Source organism: Pteropus alecto, unplaced genomic scaffold (genome assembly GCF_000325575.1).
Source record: "Pteropus alecto unplaced genomic scaffold, ASM32557v1 scaffold76, whole genome shotgun sequence".
In the NCBI taxonomy this organism is placed as follows: domain Eukaryota; kingdom Metazoa; phylum Chordata; class Mammalia; order Chiroptera; family Pteropodidae; genus Pteropus; species Pteropus alecto.
The window spans coordinates 2,903,053-2,922,105 of NW_006443138.1; the positions used below are offsets into that span (position 1 = coordinate 2,903,053).

Below are 19,053 nucleotides of genomic sequence, written 5' to 3' on the forward strand. Positions count from 1 at the left end.
AAAGAATCTGGGAGGAAAGGAAGCTGCTATCCCTTCTATAGAAATAGGCTCACAATATTTCAAGAAATCACTCCTTAATGTGATGCTTATAGCATTTCCAGCCCTAATGATACTGTGGTACTTTGGATGATGGCGGTGCTCTGCCCTTTAGCCACCTGTGGTGCCATCACAACTATTGATAGTGTGGGGCCCAGCTTTGATCTTTTCTGAGAAATGGACCAAAATTTATACAAATAAGCTTGTTTTTTACTCATTTAGTTATGTAATTAAAAATCTTTTAAATTTTTTGGTGCCATATTAGGTTAGCTCCAATCTAGTGAGGTCATATAAAGAAAGCTGCATCATATGTACAGGGAGACGACCTACTATATTGCGCTGTCTTGTGGCTGTGATGTGATACAAGAAATCCTAAAGGTTTCTCTTCCTAACAAACTATTTGTTACGGTAGTACTTACATTGGTTTTTTTTCCTTGGAATCTTTTCTTCATTTGTCCTAAACTTTTCTAAATGAAAGAGGTAATCAAATAGATTCTCCTTCTCCAGTTTTTGGAACATATTTTACTTTCTCCCAGTGATACTGTAGGTTCTGTCCCACCACATTTTCACTGTTGAAAATGCCACCAGTGTCCTATTTTGATTGGAAAATTACAGATAACATGAAGTAACATTTACTCCCCGCAAAATGAGGATGACGTTTCGTTTAAATACAATTTCAACAATTGTATTTAAACAATTAAAACAGGAGAATATCTAAGAATAAGACTGAAGAAGGAAGCCCATTTAATTTTTGTGTACTTCTGATGAGATTTGTACTCTCAGCTACTTTTATTTCTTATTTGGCACTAAGGCAGCTTAAAAAAAAAACAAAACTAGTTGACAGCTTCAGCCGATTGATTTATTTTCTTGTAGCACAGCAAGATGTGCTAAAATTACTAAATCTTGAAAGACTTACTGGGATTCCTGAATGAGAAATACGCCCACCCTTGATTTTTTTTCTTTATGAAACAAAAATAGTTCTGTATTTGTGGATGAAAGAGTTTGGCAGACATCCTGATTATAATACTGTATTGGAAAACACTTACTTTGATTGACTAAAAACCAGATGCTGTTCATGGTGGTTAGAAGTCTATAATAATGTCTTCACTCTTGTGTTCACCACACTTCTGTGAAATTAATAATAGGATCCCCCAATCCAGAAGTGGAGAAACCAAGAGAGGGCACTTGAGAAATATTTCTCTATCTTCTGCCAAGATTCCCCCAAAATAGTTTTGCCTAGAACATAACCTTCTTGGGCCTTATTGGGACAGAGACCTTGTTTCATAGTTACTGTATCTTCTTTGCCAAGATATAGACCTGGCACACTGAAGGTGCTAAAAACATGTTTAATAGATGGAAGTCGGGGAGAAGTGTTCTATTAATCTGACTGACATACCTGGGTTAAGAGATTCTGGGGTGTCACATACTAACCGAAGTCCCTAGATAAAGTATTTAATCTCCTTAAACCTCAGTTTCTTATTTGTAAAATGGGGATATACACTAGTGCTTACTTTAATAGAATATAAAACAAATTTGCTTATTTTTAGGTATTATTACATTGAGCAAATTTTCTGACTCCCCATTCAGAACTTGACTACCCTGCTGTTAATGAGCTTGATTAAACATATAATCAGCTCAGTCTTTCTCTATTGAAAAATAATAGAAATTGAGGTGGTGTTATTTGGACACGGGTTTCTGTTAACTCCACTGAATTAGATTCAGTCTTCACTTTTAGAGAATATGCACTGACCCTGGGAAAGATGAAATAAAGAAATTTTCCAATACGAATATTCTTGTCTTTGGAGGTTAGCTCTGGATCTGAGAACAGAAACAAATCAGTGGTTACTAGTTACGGTATCTCATTTTCCAAAACACATGTTTCATTGTTATAGTCACTTACAGATAGTTTTACATAACACACTTTTGCTTTTGTGTTTTTGCTAAATCGCTAAATGACTAACCTTTGTGTTCCTAATACATTAAAATTGTCAAAGGATTCTTTTCAGGATATGTATGTCCATAAGTCTGTTAATTTGAACACTGTGTCAAAGTGAAGGCCAAGTGAAAAGCTCTTGATGAATTGAGCGATAAAGTGGAATCCAAGGATTACTCCCATTATGAATGAATTATTTGGATATAGAAAGAAATTCTTTTTAGCCATAGCATCCTTAGACTCCCTGAAGCTATATGTTTTACAAACTAGAACTATACCCATTAAATAAAAGTTACCAGATGTCAGTGTCTGTATTTGCCAGCTGGCAAATATATGTGGTTCAGAGGTCTGGAAGAAATGATGTTCACTTCTTTGCCATTCAAACTCAAAAGGGATAGTTGAGGTAAAATGCTGTTGAAAAAAATTACAGTGTACTCAGCTACCCAAAGATGTCACATGTTATGAATTGTTATCTGAAAGGCTTTAATTTTTTTCCCTCATGACTCTGTGCATGTTTGTGGCATTACAAATGTAACCCATGTTTCTACTCTAATTTATTACATTCTTTCCTGAGGCATGTCTCATTCTTTTAAAGGGTCAGCATAGACTTTATTTAAAGAGCTGACCTGGTCACAGTCGTCTCATGAAACTCTGATAACAGAGCTAAATGTATAATAGGAGTCATTACTTTTATCTTGTACAAGTAATTTTCACAAAATCATCAGATGGATTCTCTTCTCTCCTTAGAAATTCGAGCTCAACTGGTAGAACAACAAAAATGCCTTGAGCAGCAAACGGAGATGCGAGTTCAGCTTCTCCAGGACCTGCAAGATTTCTTCCGGAAAAAAGCCGAAATTGAGACGGAATATTCTCGGAACCTAGAGAAGTTAGCAGAAAGGTTCATGGCAAAAACAAGAAGCACTAAGGATCATCAGCAGTACAAGTAAGAGAGACTGTACTTGGATTCACCTTTCCAAGATGATATCCTACCTTTTTACCACACTCGTTGGTTTTGGAATTTTTCATTTTTGTCTGATGAGCTGTTGATTGGCATATCCCCATAGAGAAAAGCAACCATCTGTGTTTATAATTGATGGATATCAGTTTATCACATTTTAAATTAATAGTATTCTTGACACTTTTCTCTTTCCAGTAAGTATATATTCGTGGATTACTTTATATTCAAGAAGAAAACTTAAATATTTATAAAATTCTTGATTACATTGAACTAGGAGTTGACTTCTGCCACAGGTACATATTTGGGTGAGCAAATTTAAAACAGCTGATTCTTCTAGCAAAGAAGTTTCTCTAGTGATTTTATATGAAAAGAAGTAATAAGGGTTGCTCAAGTTTAGTGCCGCCCTGCCCTCATCATATTTATGGTCATAGTAATTGAGAGTGACTTAAAACAAGGGTCTTTGGTAAATGCTAATGATTGAATGTAATTAAACCTTATATTAGTCATACTTTATTTGTTTCAAAATACACATAGGTTTTTCTGATAATGAAATTTACTTTGTAATTTAAATTCTAGAGACAGAGAAAGACAAGGAGACAACTCCAACAGAGTATACAAGTGCTACAACAGGCATAAGCACAGAGTGTATGTACAGACTGACAGAAATCCATCCCATAGTGGAAGTGGGGGAGGGAAGGTGAAGGAAAGGCCCTGGAAGAAGGGATGCATAAGGAAAGACCTGAAAGACTACTTGGCCATTTAAGGGGACCAGAGCAGGATGTTCCAGGCAAGGGGAACATCATGCATGAGGGACCAGAAGGGAAGGGGTGTAGGGCAGCTTTGCAGAACAGATAGTAATCCTGTGGCAGTGAGTAATGAGGTAGTGAGCTGTGTGACTGCAGGCGTAAGTTGTGCAAGATCGTGGAGGCCTGTAGTTCCTACTCAACAGTTTGGATTTTATCCTGAAAGCAGGGGTCCCCAATCCCCAGGCCATGGACCGTTACCAGTCTGTGGCCTGTTGGGAACTGGGCCACACAGCAGGAGGTAAGCAGTGGGTGAGTGAGCAAAATTTCATCTGTATTTGCAGCCACTCCCCAGCGCTAGCATCACCGCCTCAGCTTCACCTCAGATCATTAGGCATTATATTCTCATGGGAGCACCGGTTGGTGCTAGAAAGGTTGAGGACCGCTGCTGAAAGCATGAGAAGCCTTTGGAGAGTTTTAAGTAGAAGAATGATCAGCTCAGATCTGCATTTTAAAATGACAAAGACCGTAGATACGATTGTTGACTGGAAGACACTGTAGTCAAGAGAGGGAGACCGCGTAGGGGCTCTTGCAGTGACCGCGTGAACTACCGTCACTGCAGGTAGAAAACAGACTTGTTTAGGAGATATTAAAAAGGCAGCACAGTCTTTCATTTCTGGAAATGTAGTGGACTAGATGATCTGAAAAATACTTGTACCATAAAACTCCCAGAAATTTGATTAAAATATAATAGACAGTCTTTTAAATGTACAACTCATAGGAAAGTAAGGGAAATTTCCAGGGACCAAAAAGAGGAAGAGGGAACCGAAGATCAAATTGACTACTGTTTAGTCTCATGCAAGGACAGGCGATGGAGTCTGGGCAAGGTGTGAAGAGTTGGAATTGAGGCCTTCCCCACCACCAGCCTCACCACATTGCATCCCAGCCTAAAATCAGGACTAGAAGTACTACTATTTCAGTGCGATGATAAAACAGAAAGCCCTCCATCCACCCACACAGGGCGACAACAAGGAGGCCTGGCCTGTTCGCTCAACGCAGGGGCTGCAAGAGACTCCTGTCTTTGCCTTCACCATTGGTTTTGCAGTTCCATTTAACACCCCTTATTGCTTTGGAGCCTACCTAAGAAATAGGACAGGAACTATCCCTGGAGTACTTTTGCAGAAGCAAGTGCAAAACTATTCTGGATAGAGAATGCTTTTTTTTTTTTTTTTTTTTTAAGATGACTTTAACCTCTGGTGTTGGTCTAGTATAGAAATAAATCTTAGTGATGATTTCCAGGATGTACAAATGTCAAATGTACTTGACAGAGACAGGAGCTAGAAAGAGGAGACTGGAGCCAGTACTACAGTCACATTTATAGTAACTGTCTCTTTATAAAGTCATTGCAAATAAGACAGCCCATTCTTCTGTTCGGTAAACATTTTAAATGTCATCTTCTGTGTTGGTAATTGGTTGTGAACTGAATGTACTCACAGGCCCATACGCCGTAGTCTGGTCTCTTAGTGGATCAGTTACCACTTTTCATTTCTGGTTTGTTAACTAGTTTTCTTCAAAAGATAAGCAACTTGGAATTTTCTTTGACTTGAATACGTTTATTATTGAATATGGGACTGAAAATAAGATGTATAATAAATCTACAGAAAGGACAAACTAGGATTAGGAAAAACTCAAAGACAGGCTTTATTGAAGAGTCAGACAGGTAATCACTTCACAAATATATGTAAGTTAAACCATTATGCTGTATACCTTAAACATATACAATGTATATGTCAGTTACATCTTAATAAAACTTGGAGGAGGTAGGAAAGGTCAGACAGACCTGGTTTGAATACTGGCTATACTGTGTATCTTTGGTCAAATTACTTAACCTCTCTGAGCCCTTCATTTCCTAACTTGTAAAATGAGACTTTATGACCATTAAATGAGAAACTTGACAAAGTTCTTGATGCAGTTGATAGCTGGCATGGGGTCTACACACAACATTCCTTTCCCACTTCAACAGACAAATGCATCTTTAACACTATAACTTTACCAATCATTTAAGCTGGACTTTGGGGGTTAGTTCTTATTCAGTTTTGGGGTGCTAATAGTGTCGAACAGTCCTTGGCCTAATGTTGCCACTATGTAGTGGAAAGACTGAGGCTTAGATCAGCCTCCCTGGACTCAAAGACTCTCTGACACTTTGGACTTCAGCAAATCATTACACCTTGCTAAGCCTCAGTTCTTTCATTGATAGAGGGGATACAAAGAATTTCTGCCTTAAATGGTAGTATAAGGTTTAAGTAGAGTCGGTGGGTATAGTCTTTAGTCCATCCCCTGGCTAAAAAGAGCTAACTTTATATAGCACTCTGTGGCCCTAAAGCATTTTAGTTAGCATATAAAAATATATATTAACTCAATCCCCATAATAATCTTATAAGTACTGTTATTTACTCATTCTGCAAATAAAGTAACAGGCGCAGAGAGGTTAAAATAATTTGTCCAAGATCACATAGCTAGTTAAGTGGTAGTTCTGGGATTTGAACCTGAGTGTGGGTCCATAGTCCATGCTTTTGACTCGTGAACTGTTTCAGTGCTCAGTAAATGATAGCTGCTGTCAATATTATTATTACTACTACTATTTACATTAAGGCAGTAACGAGTATTTATTCAATGAATGAAATAACATTTATTTAATGCTTACTATGGGCAGGGTACTGAGGATACAAGAAATTATGAAATGTTCTCAAAGAATTTATGGGCTACTTCAACATAAAGGATATTCATAGAAATTAGTATAAGGTAACATTTACCTTGCGCTGGGTGAATAAAGAGTGTCAGTAGAAAGGCTCTATCTGTTTGCCGTAGAACCACTGCCCCTTTGCCTGAGCGCTTTGAGAAAAAAATGGGGTCCTCCAGTGAGGGGTGTAATTCTTAGAGTGCCAGCTTGGGGAATGGGCAGCTTCTCTTCTGAGTACAAGTGCTAAGACCCTCCGTCATCAGGGGTTTATTCCCCTACACCTATTCCTACCTCTAGCCTCTACTTCCTCTTTTTCCCAGAGAGGGTTTTGACTTAATGCAGTGTTAAATCCTGAATCTGAGAGACTTATTCGTCAAAAAGACCTGACTTAATAATTTCTTTTCCGATTTAATTAATATTCAGAGTTATAATTGCTCATGAATAATAGGATAACACGGCTGATAAAATGGCACCTGTGTTCCTGAGTTGAGATAAACATTTTGTGCCATTTTATACTTAGATTTTAAAGTAAAAATAAAATAAAACAAAAAACACATAAAACATGTAATTTTTTTTTAAGTGGTAACATTCCAGTTGGTCACTGCTTTTGTTTGAAGTTTTTAAGATTTTTTTTACAAATCCCCTTTTCTGGTTTATGTTCACTTTTAGCTTTATTATCTAGAATAAGCAAGGAATAGCTACAAATCTGAAACAGTTTAATGGATTTAAACATCATGTGTGACAAGTTATAAGCCAGCAAACTTCTTGGTTCTAATCACAAGCCTTCTTTTTCCACTCTTTTTTTTTCTTTTTTGTTTGTTTTTTATATCCTAGTTTCTAGTCATGAACCTTGAGACAATGCTATAAAGTTCTGATTCTTTTTGGGAGGGGGTTAATAAATAACCCTCAAATTTATGTTCCATGGAAAGCTTACCTAGCCAAATAATCTCTTTTCCAACAACAGACTGAACGGTCAAAGCTGACTTTGTGTGCAATGGCAGACCACGGTTTTTCTGTGAGACAGGAGTCTACAGACTTTTATGTAAACATGAACTGCTTTTTTCAATAGTGTGTTTAAACCTGAAGGCCTGCCTGAGTACAGTATGTGTTAGGGTCCCAGTGGCCCTTGTCAGGAGTGTGGGTTTTGACTGGTGTTCTTAGTCCAAGTTTTCTCTTCCAAGCCTAGGGAATCTCTGGGCTCTGTGCCATCACAGCCTGGAAGCCTGTTCTGCTGGCTGTCGAGTGTCCTGGTGTGAGCAATGCCCAGATTAGAAAGAACTGCGACAGTACCTGTCTATTGTGGCTCCTAGTTTGCCTTGGTGTCTTCCCACAGCTGATTGGGGCAGCTTTATAATTCATGGTAATTCTGTCTTTCTTTACTTCCTAGGAAAGACCAGAATTTGTTGTCTCCAGTGAACTGCTGGTATTTGCTCCTGAACCAAGTGAGGAGAGAAAGCAAAGACCATGCAACCTTGAGTGACATCTACCTGAACAATGTGATTATGCGGTTCATGCAAATAAGTGAGGATTCCACCAGGATGTTTAAAAAGGTACACTCCATCAATCCTGCTATACTGTGCTTTTCTAAAACTGCTCTGCCTTTAACCACAACTGAGAAGGGGCTGGTGCCTTCATTAATTGAACTCAATAAGTTTTAGGTAAAAAAATAAATAAATAAATGAATAGATATTTTAAAGACACGGGATGAAAAGTTAAGCCTGAGCAAGCATACTTTAAATCACTGAGTGTGACCTGAACAATATGAGTAAAATTTTGAAATCAGATGTATCTGCAGTTTGCACTTCTGTCCTTAGGAACAGACTGCCTGCAGTTGTAAAGAACCAGACCGCTGAGGAAAAGCCTTAAATTCTGTGTTTTGGGCTCACACATAATCAGAGACTTGCGAAGAACAAGATAACCAGATGTGCTGCTCTCTTAGGAAAATGTTATCACAGTTTCTTCTTACTCCCACCAGACTAGCAGCAGAGACTGTGATGGAGTGACATGAAAAATATTCCGCAGGGCACAGAAAATTCTGTCCCTACGTGCCGAAGAGTTTCCTTTTTCTCAGATATATTTAAAAAAAGAAAGAAAGAAAGAAACTGGGCTTTTAATGCTCCTCGTCATTGTGACTAGTCTCCGCCAGCTCTCAGCAATTTTTTTGTTGTTTGGACATTTTAGTTGAGAACAATAACAAAATTGGACCATTTCCTGTGAAGAGAATGCAGCTACTTGCCCAATTATACTGGCTTTCAGATTTTGTTTGTAAGACAAGGGTTCCCCCAACTCCCACCTCAGTTTTGTACTAGTAGTGTTTGGTGTCTATACTGATATCTGTACCTCTATTCAATACGTAATTATTAGTTTCAGAAAGTGGAGCGGGGGAAAAAACCACCTTGGAGATTACTGACATATTTATGTTTCAGAGAGGCCCCTTAAAACAAAGATGTAGTGTTAAGCAGGCCAGCTGGAAAACTTCTTAGTCGTGTGTGATAGATCCACATTACATTTGATTCCTGATCTAGAAATGGAATTTAGCAAACTACAGGTCATCTTTTGCTCCAGTAAATAAGGGGTAAAATGTTTCAAAAAAGGAGAAATTTTTAAAAATCTAGATCTAAGAATATATTAACAAGAAAACAAATATCCTATGTATCTTAAAAAGTAAAGATTAAAAAAAATAGACTGAGTCATGAAAATGAAGTAATATTCTCATACATCAGCCTTGTCAGCCAAGACCTCATTTGGTTCAAAGTTTTTTGTTTATTCAGGGGTTTGTTTGTTTGCTTGTTTGTTTTTTGGCGGGGGAGCATCTTCTAAGAGCAAGAGACAGTGTTAGGTCTTGGAAAGGCTATATAGATGAAGAAAAATTAGTCCTTTGGTCAAGGAGGTCACAGTTTGTCCAGATTTAGGTGGTGCTATACGATGCTTCCCAGTCATGGGTGTGCTGGCACCCATTCAGCCAGGGGCTCTAGGATCAGTATCTCAATTGAGTTTATTTATATATCCCAACAAAGCATCTTTAAAATGGCTGGCTGGGGAAGCAGAGTTAGAAGACATGTCTCTTCCTATAAGGAGCTCATTACAATAATTAAGTTACTATGCTAAAGGGACGTACAACCCACTGTGGGAGCTTAAAGGCTGGAGATCTTAACCCTACTGAAGGGTCAGGAAATTCTTCACAGAAAAGGGCGCATTTGAAGTGAGATCTGTAGGAGAAGGGGGTGATCATCAAGCAGAGAAGGACAATGACCTATTCTGGGGAAAGCAAAAGTGTGACATGTTCAGGGAAAAGAAAGAGTTAGATGTGACTGGACCAGAGGTTGTATGGGCGAGAGTGATGACGGATGTGAGGCTAGAAAGGACAGTCTTCGTATGTCCTGTTAAGATGTTAGAATTTATATTCTGTAAATCAAAGACTTGACAAAGTTGATAGAAACCGAGAGCTGATAGTCAAATGGATTTGGATTTGAATCCCAGCCTTTCTGCTTACTTGCTTTGTGACCTTCGGAGGTGATTCAGGAGAGTGCTCGCCACTCTCTAAAGAAGTGAGGAAGGCAGGACTGGGCAGAGGGAGAAGCAGAACCTATAGAAGCTCTGCAGCTGGAATGGCCTTTTAGGGTTATCTCATTTTTTGTCTGATTTCTAGGCAAAGGGCCTCTCCTTAGTTTTGCCGTCATTGGATTTGAGCTGCCATGGGGGAGAAACTGAGTAATATTGGGGCAAGGCAGCTCCCTTTGGTGGAGGGTAATTCCCATGGGTAAGAGAGGGATCATCTGTGGGTTTCAGCGGTCAGCAGCCAGTATTCCCCATCACTGGGGGAATGAGTTCTGGCTCTTGAAGAGAAAAGTCTGGAGAGCATACAGTGTAAAACACACACACACACACACACACACACATACACACACACACACACACACACAGAGATATGCTGATTGTTTGCTGCCTAGAAGTTTCTTCTTATCCAGATTTTCTGGGACTCAGAATTACAGTCCTTGGAAACTGTCGATTTATAGTGGACTCCTGGTTACTTTGGCATTTAATGGACAAACAGTCTTCTAATGGTTGCTCACCACTGAGAAGTTAACAGCCATCCTATTACAGGTATCAAATTCTACCTTCCTTAAGCAAACCCAGCAGACTACACACCCCACCTTTCCATGTATATTTCTGCTGGAAAAAGAACAAGAAAGGCAGAGGACAAAAGGGAGAGACGAGCTTATTGAGGAGACAGATCAGCCCATTTGGACACAGTTGTCATCTGAAAGAACAGGAAGCTAGAACCCATATCGACCAAGTCTAAAAATTTTCAGATCACTTTAGATTAAAAAGCAAGACTAGTCTTTTCTACTTTGCTTTTTTTAATCACCAACCTTCCTCTTTTCCAGTTCTTCCATTGTTACGGTTCTCTTTGCTGTCAGGATGGAAAGAAATCATCAGAGCCAGTCTGAAATGACCTTTGGAGTCTTTAGTGCGCATAATGCTGCTGTTCTTGGGAGAGGTTTTTCAGACTTCCTCATTTTTTCAAAAATACCCCAGTCTTTATGGAGATCCAGATAGACACTGGGAGCTTGAAAGATTCAGCCTGTAAACAGCTGTATCTTATTCAATTTAGTCAGTGATAAAGAATCCTTTTACCCAAACTGTTGTGTCAAATAAAGAGTTTGGAGCAGATAGCTCTAGAATGTTGGGGTTTTTTTTTTTGGTTTTTGTTTTTGGTTTTGGTTTTTTAATCCAAATAGATATAATAATCAACACACATATAGGAATACATAATTCCATGCATAGGTATAGGGAACAGCTTCAAGACTTAAATATTAATCACATCAAAACCAGTTATAGAAATAGTTGCCTACACTTAACAAAGTTTTCAACAGGTAGAAAAAGCGAAGCTTTTTAAAAACAACACCCAATTATCTATATATTGATTATTTCATATTTAGGCATTTCAAGCTATAGATGAAACCTGTTGGTCAGAATAACGATGACTCATCTTTAAGGCTCTGAAATCAGACATCATGGGTATGAATTTGGCTTTGCCATTATTAGTAGCTATGTGGACTTGGAAGTATTTGTAAACTTCTTAAGCCTTAGTTTCCACATGTATAAAGTAGATATAGTAACCTATTTCAGGTAATTGTATGGAGGATTCATGAGTCATACATGGAAAGCCACTTAGGTCAGTGTCTGGACTTAATTACTCCTAACTTTTAGCTGTTATCTTTATTATTATCTATGTTGTATATACTTACTCTACACAATTGTTATAATTATATAATGTGAGATTAAACTCGGCATTAGACTAAATGTGTCCTCATTCTAAGAGTATATGGCACAACTGTGATGAACACATCTAGATCATCACAAGTTATTTGTATCTCACTTATTATGAAGTTCCAAATCATATTTGTGAGTGGACTCTGAGAAATGCTCTCACAACATCCTTGCTTGTAGCTGAATTAAAATTTTAGTTGTCACATTTCAACAATTAATGGGAAATTAGAGAATAACCCAGTGAATACCTGTGTTTGTCAATCCCTGGTGCCTCTCAGATCCCCAAAGCTATTTCACATGGAGAGTCTTAACATTGAGGTGTCACTGATTTCTTCATTGATTCAACAATAAGAGTTATTCGGGCCAGGCCCTCCGTTTTGTATGGAAAACGTGAGCATGGAGAGAGTAGGACTCTTCTTTTAACTGTGTTAAGTTCTGCTTTGCCATTTTAGGAGAAAGTCAGAAACTGGAGGCTCCTTTTACATATGGGTTTGTTTCATTATCAGCCCTCACTTCTTTCCCAAAGAACAAGGGTCAATGCAGTGCCTCCTGCCTTGTTTTCCAGCCCTGCCTCCTGAAGCGATGAGATTTTGCTGCCTTCTTTCCATGACTCATGCTGAGAGAGTGTTCTGCATCTGGTTTGGTGTTACAGCCAGAAAATGTGCAGTTCATGTGCTACACAAAAAAATGTAATTCGTGTCAGCAGTCACAGTCACAGGAAAGACTACAGTGCAGTAATCGCTTTATTTAAGCACCTTATCCTATGATCTTATTTACCAATTTTGAGAATGTTAATAGAAGTAGTTAATAGAAGAAGTTTAGAGGGAGTATCATAAAATGGTAGCATTTGAATATGTTAAATTATCTTGAAGTCTGTCATATCCTCATAGATTGTTTTCATATTATTAATGTTTTAGTCCTTCCTTGGTTTGCATAAATATATGTACAAGTATAATTTATTTTGTTTCTTCACTGATAATAATGGCACCTGTATACTACCACTTACTGAATTTTAACTATGCCAAGAACTGTGCTCTGTATTTTTTACTCATTACTTCACACATCCTCACAGCTGCCTAATGAACAGGTATTATAATCCACATTTGAGAGATGAGGAAACAAAAGAGTCGGAGATATAAATTCTAGAGCCAGGTTGGCTGGTATATATTCTTGTCTTTGCCCATATGTCTTAGAGAGTTCGTAGTTTACTATGACTCTGTTGGTGTTTTTTGGTAGTACCTGGAGATGTTACTCAAATGCATAGATCAGAATTTCTGAGAACTAGAATACTGTGGTTCTTGGCTCTATTTATTTCTTATGAAAATCCTGAAGAATGATAGTTCGGATGAGGCAGCAAAATCCGTCAGTCATTCAAGTTATATGTGGGGATTCAAAGCACCAGAGACTGGCCCCAGGACGCTGAGAATTACCCCACTTTATTATAATATAAATTCCATAGATTGTCAGGTTCAGACTCAGGAATTAAATTAACCCACTTTGGTCTTGTTGGTTATGTGGCCTAATTTGAAAGGAAGGAATGACAGATTACTGCTAAGATTTGGAAATTTGTAGTCATTTTTTATTTTGATCAAAGTCAATTATATTCTATTTAAATACTTCACTATGAAAGAAAATGAAGACATTTCACGGGGGAAAAAAACACTGTTTCCAATTAGATCATTTGAAATAAGTTAATATTCCAACAGATGCTTTAATATAAGTTAATAAAAGATACCAGTCTACTATAGATCTCTGAGGCTCTACCCTTGTTTTGAAGAAAAGGTTCATAGATTTTTAAAAATCTGAAAACTACCGATCTATATATGAATGAAAAAGTCTATTTTTTAAATATAAAAACATATATTCATTGTATAATTTAGAAAACACTAAAAAATATAAAAATGGCAATAACAATTACCCATATTAACACAACCTACTGTTAACATTTTGGACTCTGTCTTTTCAGTATTTATATGATAAACACATGTGTAGTATACAAACTTACATACATATGTATTTTACAAAATTGGAATTCATTGCATGTAGCTTGGGAACGTGCCCTTTTCAAGTGAAATATTGTTAGTGTTCTCATGTCTGGAAATAATCTTTTAAAACAAGATAGTTCATGCCTGTGTAGTATTTTACTATCTGTATGGCCATGTTATTTGGACATTTAAATATTTCACACATCTGTGATTTTTTTTTTTATGCTATAGTCCTTGAAGTAGAATTATTAGGTAAAGGGTAGTGTTAGAATTTTATGCTTTTGATAAATTCTTACCTTTTGCTTCCCTGGAACAAAGATAGTCATGGCCGTGATTTACCAATGAGTATCTATCCCCTGAAAAATAAAGTGACTCTTTCATTAGCAGAGAACTACCACATGTGATTTAGTATGCTGATGCAACAGTAGTAAATAATATAACAGGAAGAACTTTTTCAAAGTGTTTCAGTGCGGTGTAGCAGAAGAATTAAATGGTATTCTGGTATCCTCAAGGGACAGCTTAATTATTGATGGGCCCTAGAAAAATAAGTGAGATAGTTCGAGCTAACACTACTATCTGGTTCTCCTGAGTTTTATCGACCCTATGGCTAGCTCATTTTCCTAGAAATAAATTAAAACTAAATTACCGTTTCTTACAACAATATATTTTCTGAAATAGTTTAGAAAATGTTTTAAATTTGTGCCTATGAATTTCTTATCAGGATGGCTGGCACATAGTAAGTGCTTAATAAATAGTGGTTGGTAATGCTGCGGTTCTTGCATTTACATTGTTGCCTTTATTACTTAGTGACAACAGGACATGTGTGATTTACCTGGCTGTAAATTTAGCAGGTAAGTTACTAAATAAGATCATTCGCCAATAGTTCAGAGCTTTATTAAAGACTTTTACAGAGGACATTAAGCAGATGATCTGAGTGTCACTTCAGAAAGTGATATAATTTTTAAAAACCTGGTGCCACATGGTATGGTGGTACGGACACTCATGTTAGTAGTTAAACCCATGATCACACATTAAGAACAGTTGTCAAAGCACTTGAAACTTACTTATGGTAAAAAAAAAAAAATCTGGAAGTGTGTGAACCAAAATTAAATGAATGTCTATTAGTTGCTTTAATTTTCTTTTGTTTACTTATCAGTGATTTCTGATTTGGGGGCAATGAACTATTATATAAGACCCAAGAAAACAGTTATTTATTGTAAACTAGAAACTTGGCCCAGAGTACACCAGTCAGTGTTTACTATAAAGAAGTGGGGAAGCTATATCCAGTAACTAATTCAGTCTCAAATGCTATTTACTGATGGAGAATTAGCTTATTCTCCAGGTACACTTGAAAACTGTGCTTCGAATATACAGTATTAGGACGATTAAAATTTAAAAAACACGAGCAAGATGACAGCTTATACATCGACTCCAACTGCCTTACCTCCCAAGTTGTCTTTGAAGTGACTAATCAAATATATAAATAGAAAAACTGGGACAATCTTTTTAACTTCAAGCAGATCCCGTTACTCCTTTGCTCACTCTGTTGGCTCCCACCTCATTCTGAGTATAATAAGTCCATACTCCCACTTCCTTTCTCTAGCTTTATTTTCCTCTATAGCACTTATGCCTTTCTGACGTATTACATATTTACTTAATGATTTTTCACTTTTTGTCGCTCCTTAAATTGGATGTAAGTTCCTGAGGAAAGAGACCTTGTGTTGTTCACTGAAATCGTAACTGGCACATAATAGGTACTCAGTAACGATTTATTGAATGAATAAATAATGAATACTTACACTATATTAGAAAACAGAAATGGGTGCTCTCCACATAACAGAAATTTCAAGGCATTCCAGCAGGATCCAGTATTGACAAGGCTGGATTTAAACAGCACTATCAAGTGCAGTCTACTTCCCAAGAAAGAGAAATCGGAGGAAAAATCAGTCATGGGAAGTTTGTGTCAGAGTGGGCAACCAAAAAGTACTAGGGAGGTTACGGAGAGAGTGAAGATTTAAAAAGCAGTCCCATAAAATTCTTTATAAACTCCCGCACTCACCCTTGAGCTACACAGGCTTGAGTCTGATCTTAAGTGGTCTACCTAACAAAGACTTTGAGAACCGAACTGAAGGGTAGCCCACTGCCTGGGTGACTGGCCAGTGGCTGGTACATATGCAAGACAGATTCAAATAGTGCTACAAAGGTGTTGGGAACAGAACTGACATTGAAACCACAACCGACCCATAGAAGGCTCGTCAGGATGTGCTTTCTGAATTCAACCAGGTTGATTCCCTGACAAAACAAAAATATCAACATTCTACATATGGTTTAAACAGGACTCATTCTCATAACAACATTCAAAATATTCAGAATACAATCCAAAATACTCAGCATACAAAGAACCAAGAAAACCTCAACTCACATGGGAAAAGACACCAATTCTAAATGACACAAACATTGGAATTATCTAACAAAGACTTTTACAGCAACTGTGATAAAAATGTTCCAAGAAGGGCAAACGCTCTTGAAATGAATGGGAAGATAGGAAGTCTCAGCAAAGAAATAGAAGATATAAATAAACAAATGGAAATTTTAGAACTAAAAAATATAGTAATAAGAATTCTTAAAACTTACTAGATGGATTCAATAGCAGAATGGAGATAACAGAGGGAAGTCATTAATTTCTGTTAATTGTGATGATAGATTAATAGAAATGATCCAATCTGAACAACAGAGAAAGATTAAAAAAAAAAAAATTAATGCCTCAGGGACCTTTGCAACAGTACCAAAAGGTCTGATGTTTGTGTCAACAGAGTCCCTGAAGGAGCAGAAAAGGAGTGTGTGCAGAAAAAATACTTGAAAAAATAATTGCAAGAAAACTTCTCAAATTTGACAAATGAGATAGACCTACATATTCAAGAAGCTCAGCAAAACCCAAACTAGATGAATCCAAAGAAGTCCATACCCAGACACATTATAATCATACTGAAAACTAAAGACAAAGAAAACAAAATATCAAAAGCAGCCAGAGGGAAAATGATACGTCGCTTATGGGAAAACAACAACTGGATGTCTGGATTTCTCTGCCCACTAAACGCCAATAGCACTGTATTGATTGTGACAACCAAAAATGTCTTTAGATATTACCAAATGTCCTGTGACTGTGGGGATTAGCCCTAGTTGAAAACCATAGATTCAAAATGAGTCCTCTATTCTCCTAAGTAGATTTTTTAAAAAAGAAATATTCCAATATGGTTTGTTTTTAATCACATGGTTTACAACTCTGGAGTAAAATAACAAACATGGAATAGGTCAAAAGGCACCCAGTCCCTTACCTCCCATAAAGAGGAGTAAAAAGATATTGTTCGGCACCAGTTTTATTTAGGTTTAGTTATTTATAAAACATCAGCACTTAATAAAGTTCATTTTCAAAGAGCCATAGACACTGAATCCTTACCCATTCTCCTCACCCAAGAAGGAAATTGCAGCCTTAAGGAAAGAACTGACGAGGAAACATTCCTACCATTTGTCGAGGTGTCTGCAGTTGAAATCAACAGTCTAAAGCAACCTGAGAACAGTATTTGGGTTGCTGGCCAAGGTTTCTTACCAGTCGAAGACTATGTTTAATTCCACGTGATAGGATTCTAAATGATTTCCAGCAGCTGCAATATATGCCATATTGGGGGATACTGCACATACAGCAAATATTTGAATTAAGAAACACTAGTGATACCTTGAATTATAGCAACCCCAAAATAGACAGTTGTAAACAGATACTAAATGTGGTTGTCGGATCCATTTCAGTATCTTTTAAATCTCAAAGAAAAAATATTTTCTCATTATTAGATAAGCAGTTAAATAGAAACACTTTTTACCAACTAAATACTTTGTCAAATCAACATAGAAACTTATAAAAATTAAAAAAATGTTGTCATTGGATATATGAACTATTTAGATTGAGAAAAACCAGTAATGTTCAATAATTGATAGTAAATAAATACATGTACCAGTTTACTTTTTAAAATTTGATAGTTTCAAGTGAATAGAGAATCGTAATAGACTGATGCACTGGCTTGAATAAACACGCTCATAAAAATTTCATCTTTCTAGCTGTAAAGATAGAGATCGTGAGGGTGTACTAAAATAATTATCTTTTATGATTTGTCAGGGTCTTATAAATTCACTGAACAGTCATGACAGATCCACTGTAGCTTCTTTTTCCTTCCCTTTTCATTTCTTCCTGAACCTTACTGAGATCAGCTTCTTTTCCCCCCAAAACAGAGTAAGTATTCAATTTCATTATTCACTTACGAAACCATTATTCATTATTATTATGTGACGGGCACAGTGGTGGATGCTGAGGTCACAAAAATGAGTGAGATAACAAACTCTTAATTGGTACCCCAAAGGAGCTTATAATCGAATAAGTGATTAAAAGAAAAGAAGAGTAAAAATGAAAATTACATTATAAATTGTTAACTGCTTTTACAGAGCTAGGACCTAAGATCACAAGAGCACAAAGGACTGAGTAAGGCCTACTGCCTAAGAAAATGGAGAAAGACTTCACAGAGAGAGTAGCATTTGATCACGGTCTTAAACTTGGGGAGATTTGCAGAGGAATTAGGGGAAGTGCATTCATTCTCCTATACAGAGACAGCGGCAAAGAACAAGGCCTTGGGGTTCAGAGAAGATGATGGCTGGTGGGGTTCTTGGTGGCCCCACCTACTCAATTCAACAGTAGTGAGCTGTAAGGATATATTAGGCCACCTCTTTTGCCTAGGCTAACAGCTCACCTCAGTTACCTAACTGGCTGGGGTTAGGAGTGTAGCCTGAAGCATGGTGAAGCATACATAGTGGGATAACAACTATCTGAGATCCAGAAAGGCAGGTTTGAGGAGGTGGTTCAAGAATTTCGATTCTCAGTTTGCAACCAAGGAAGCCAGAAAAGAATTTTAAGCAGGGATATGGTATAATCAGCTTTGTTTTTCAAAGGCATTGTGAAGAGTAAATTGGAATGGGGAACCCAGTGAGGAAGCTGTTACATTAGCAATCCAGGCAGTTATTGTGAATTATGGCCAGAGAGAAAGTCCATACTTGTAATGATATTGTCTTTGTAAAGTTTTCATACAAGTAGATTAAGAATAAATCAGGTCTAGGGCCATGCCATCCTGAACAAGCCCGATCTCATCTGATCTCAGAAGCTCAGCAGGGTTGGACCTGGTTAGTACTTGGATGGGAGACCACTAAGAAGACCAGGTGCTATAGGTGTAAAAAAAATAAAAATAAAATAAAGGATTGTAAGATGACAAGGTCCTTGCAATCTGTGAGGTCAACCAAGGGTTGCCTCGCCTAAAAAAAAAAAAAAAAAAGAATAAATCAAATCA

General features: G+C 37.2%; 1 protein-coding gene and 1 pseudogene across 3 annotated transcripts in view; both read left to right on the forward strand.

Annotated features, from left to right (window-relative positions):
• Window positions 1-19,053, forward strand: part of SRGAP1 (SLIT-ROBO Rho GTPase activating protein 1) — a 231,133-nt gene that overhangs the window by 107,386 nt on the left and 104,694 nt on the right. For all 3 annotated transcript variants that reach the window (XM_006923700.3, XM_025040948.1, XM_025040947.1), the window contains exons 2-3: window positions 2,717-2,912; window positions 7,798-7,960. In XM_006923700.3, coding sequence (XP_006923762.2) covers window positions 2,717-2,912; window positions 7,798-7,960 — 359 coding nt within the window. The remainder of the gene's footprint in view (window positions 1-2,716; window positions 2,913-7,797; window positions 7,961-19,053) is intronic.
• On the forward strand, window positions 18,820-18,937 carry LOC112472456 (annotated as a pseudogene).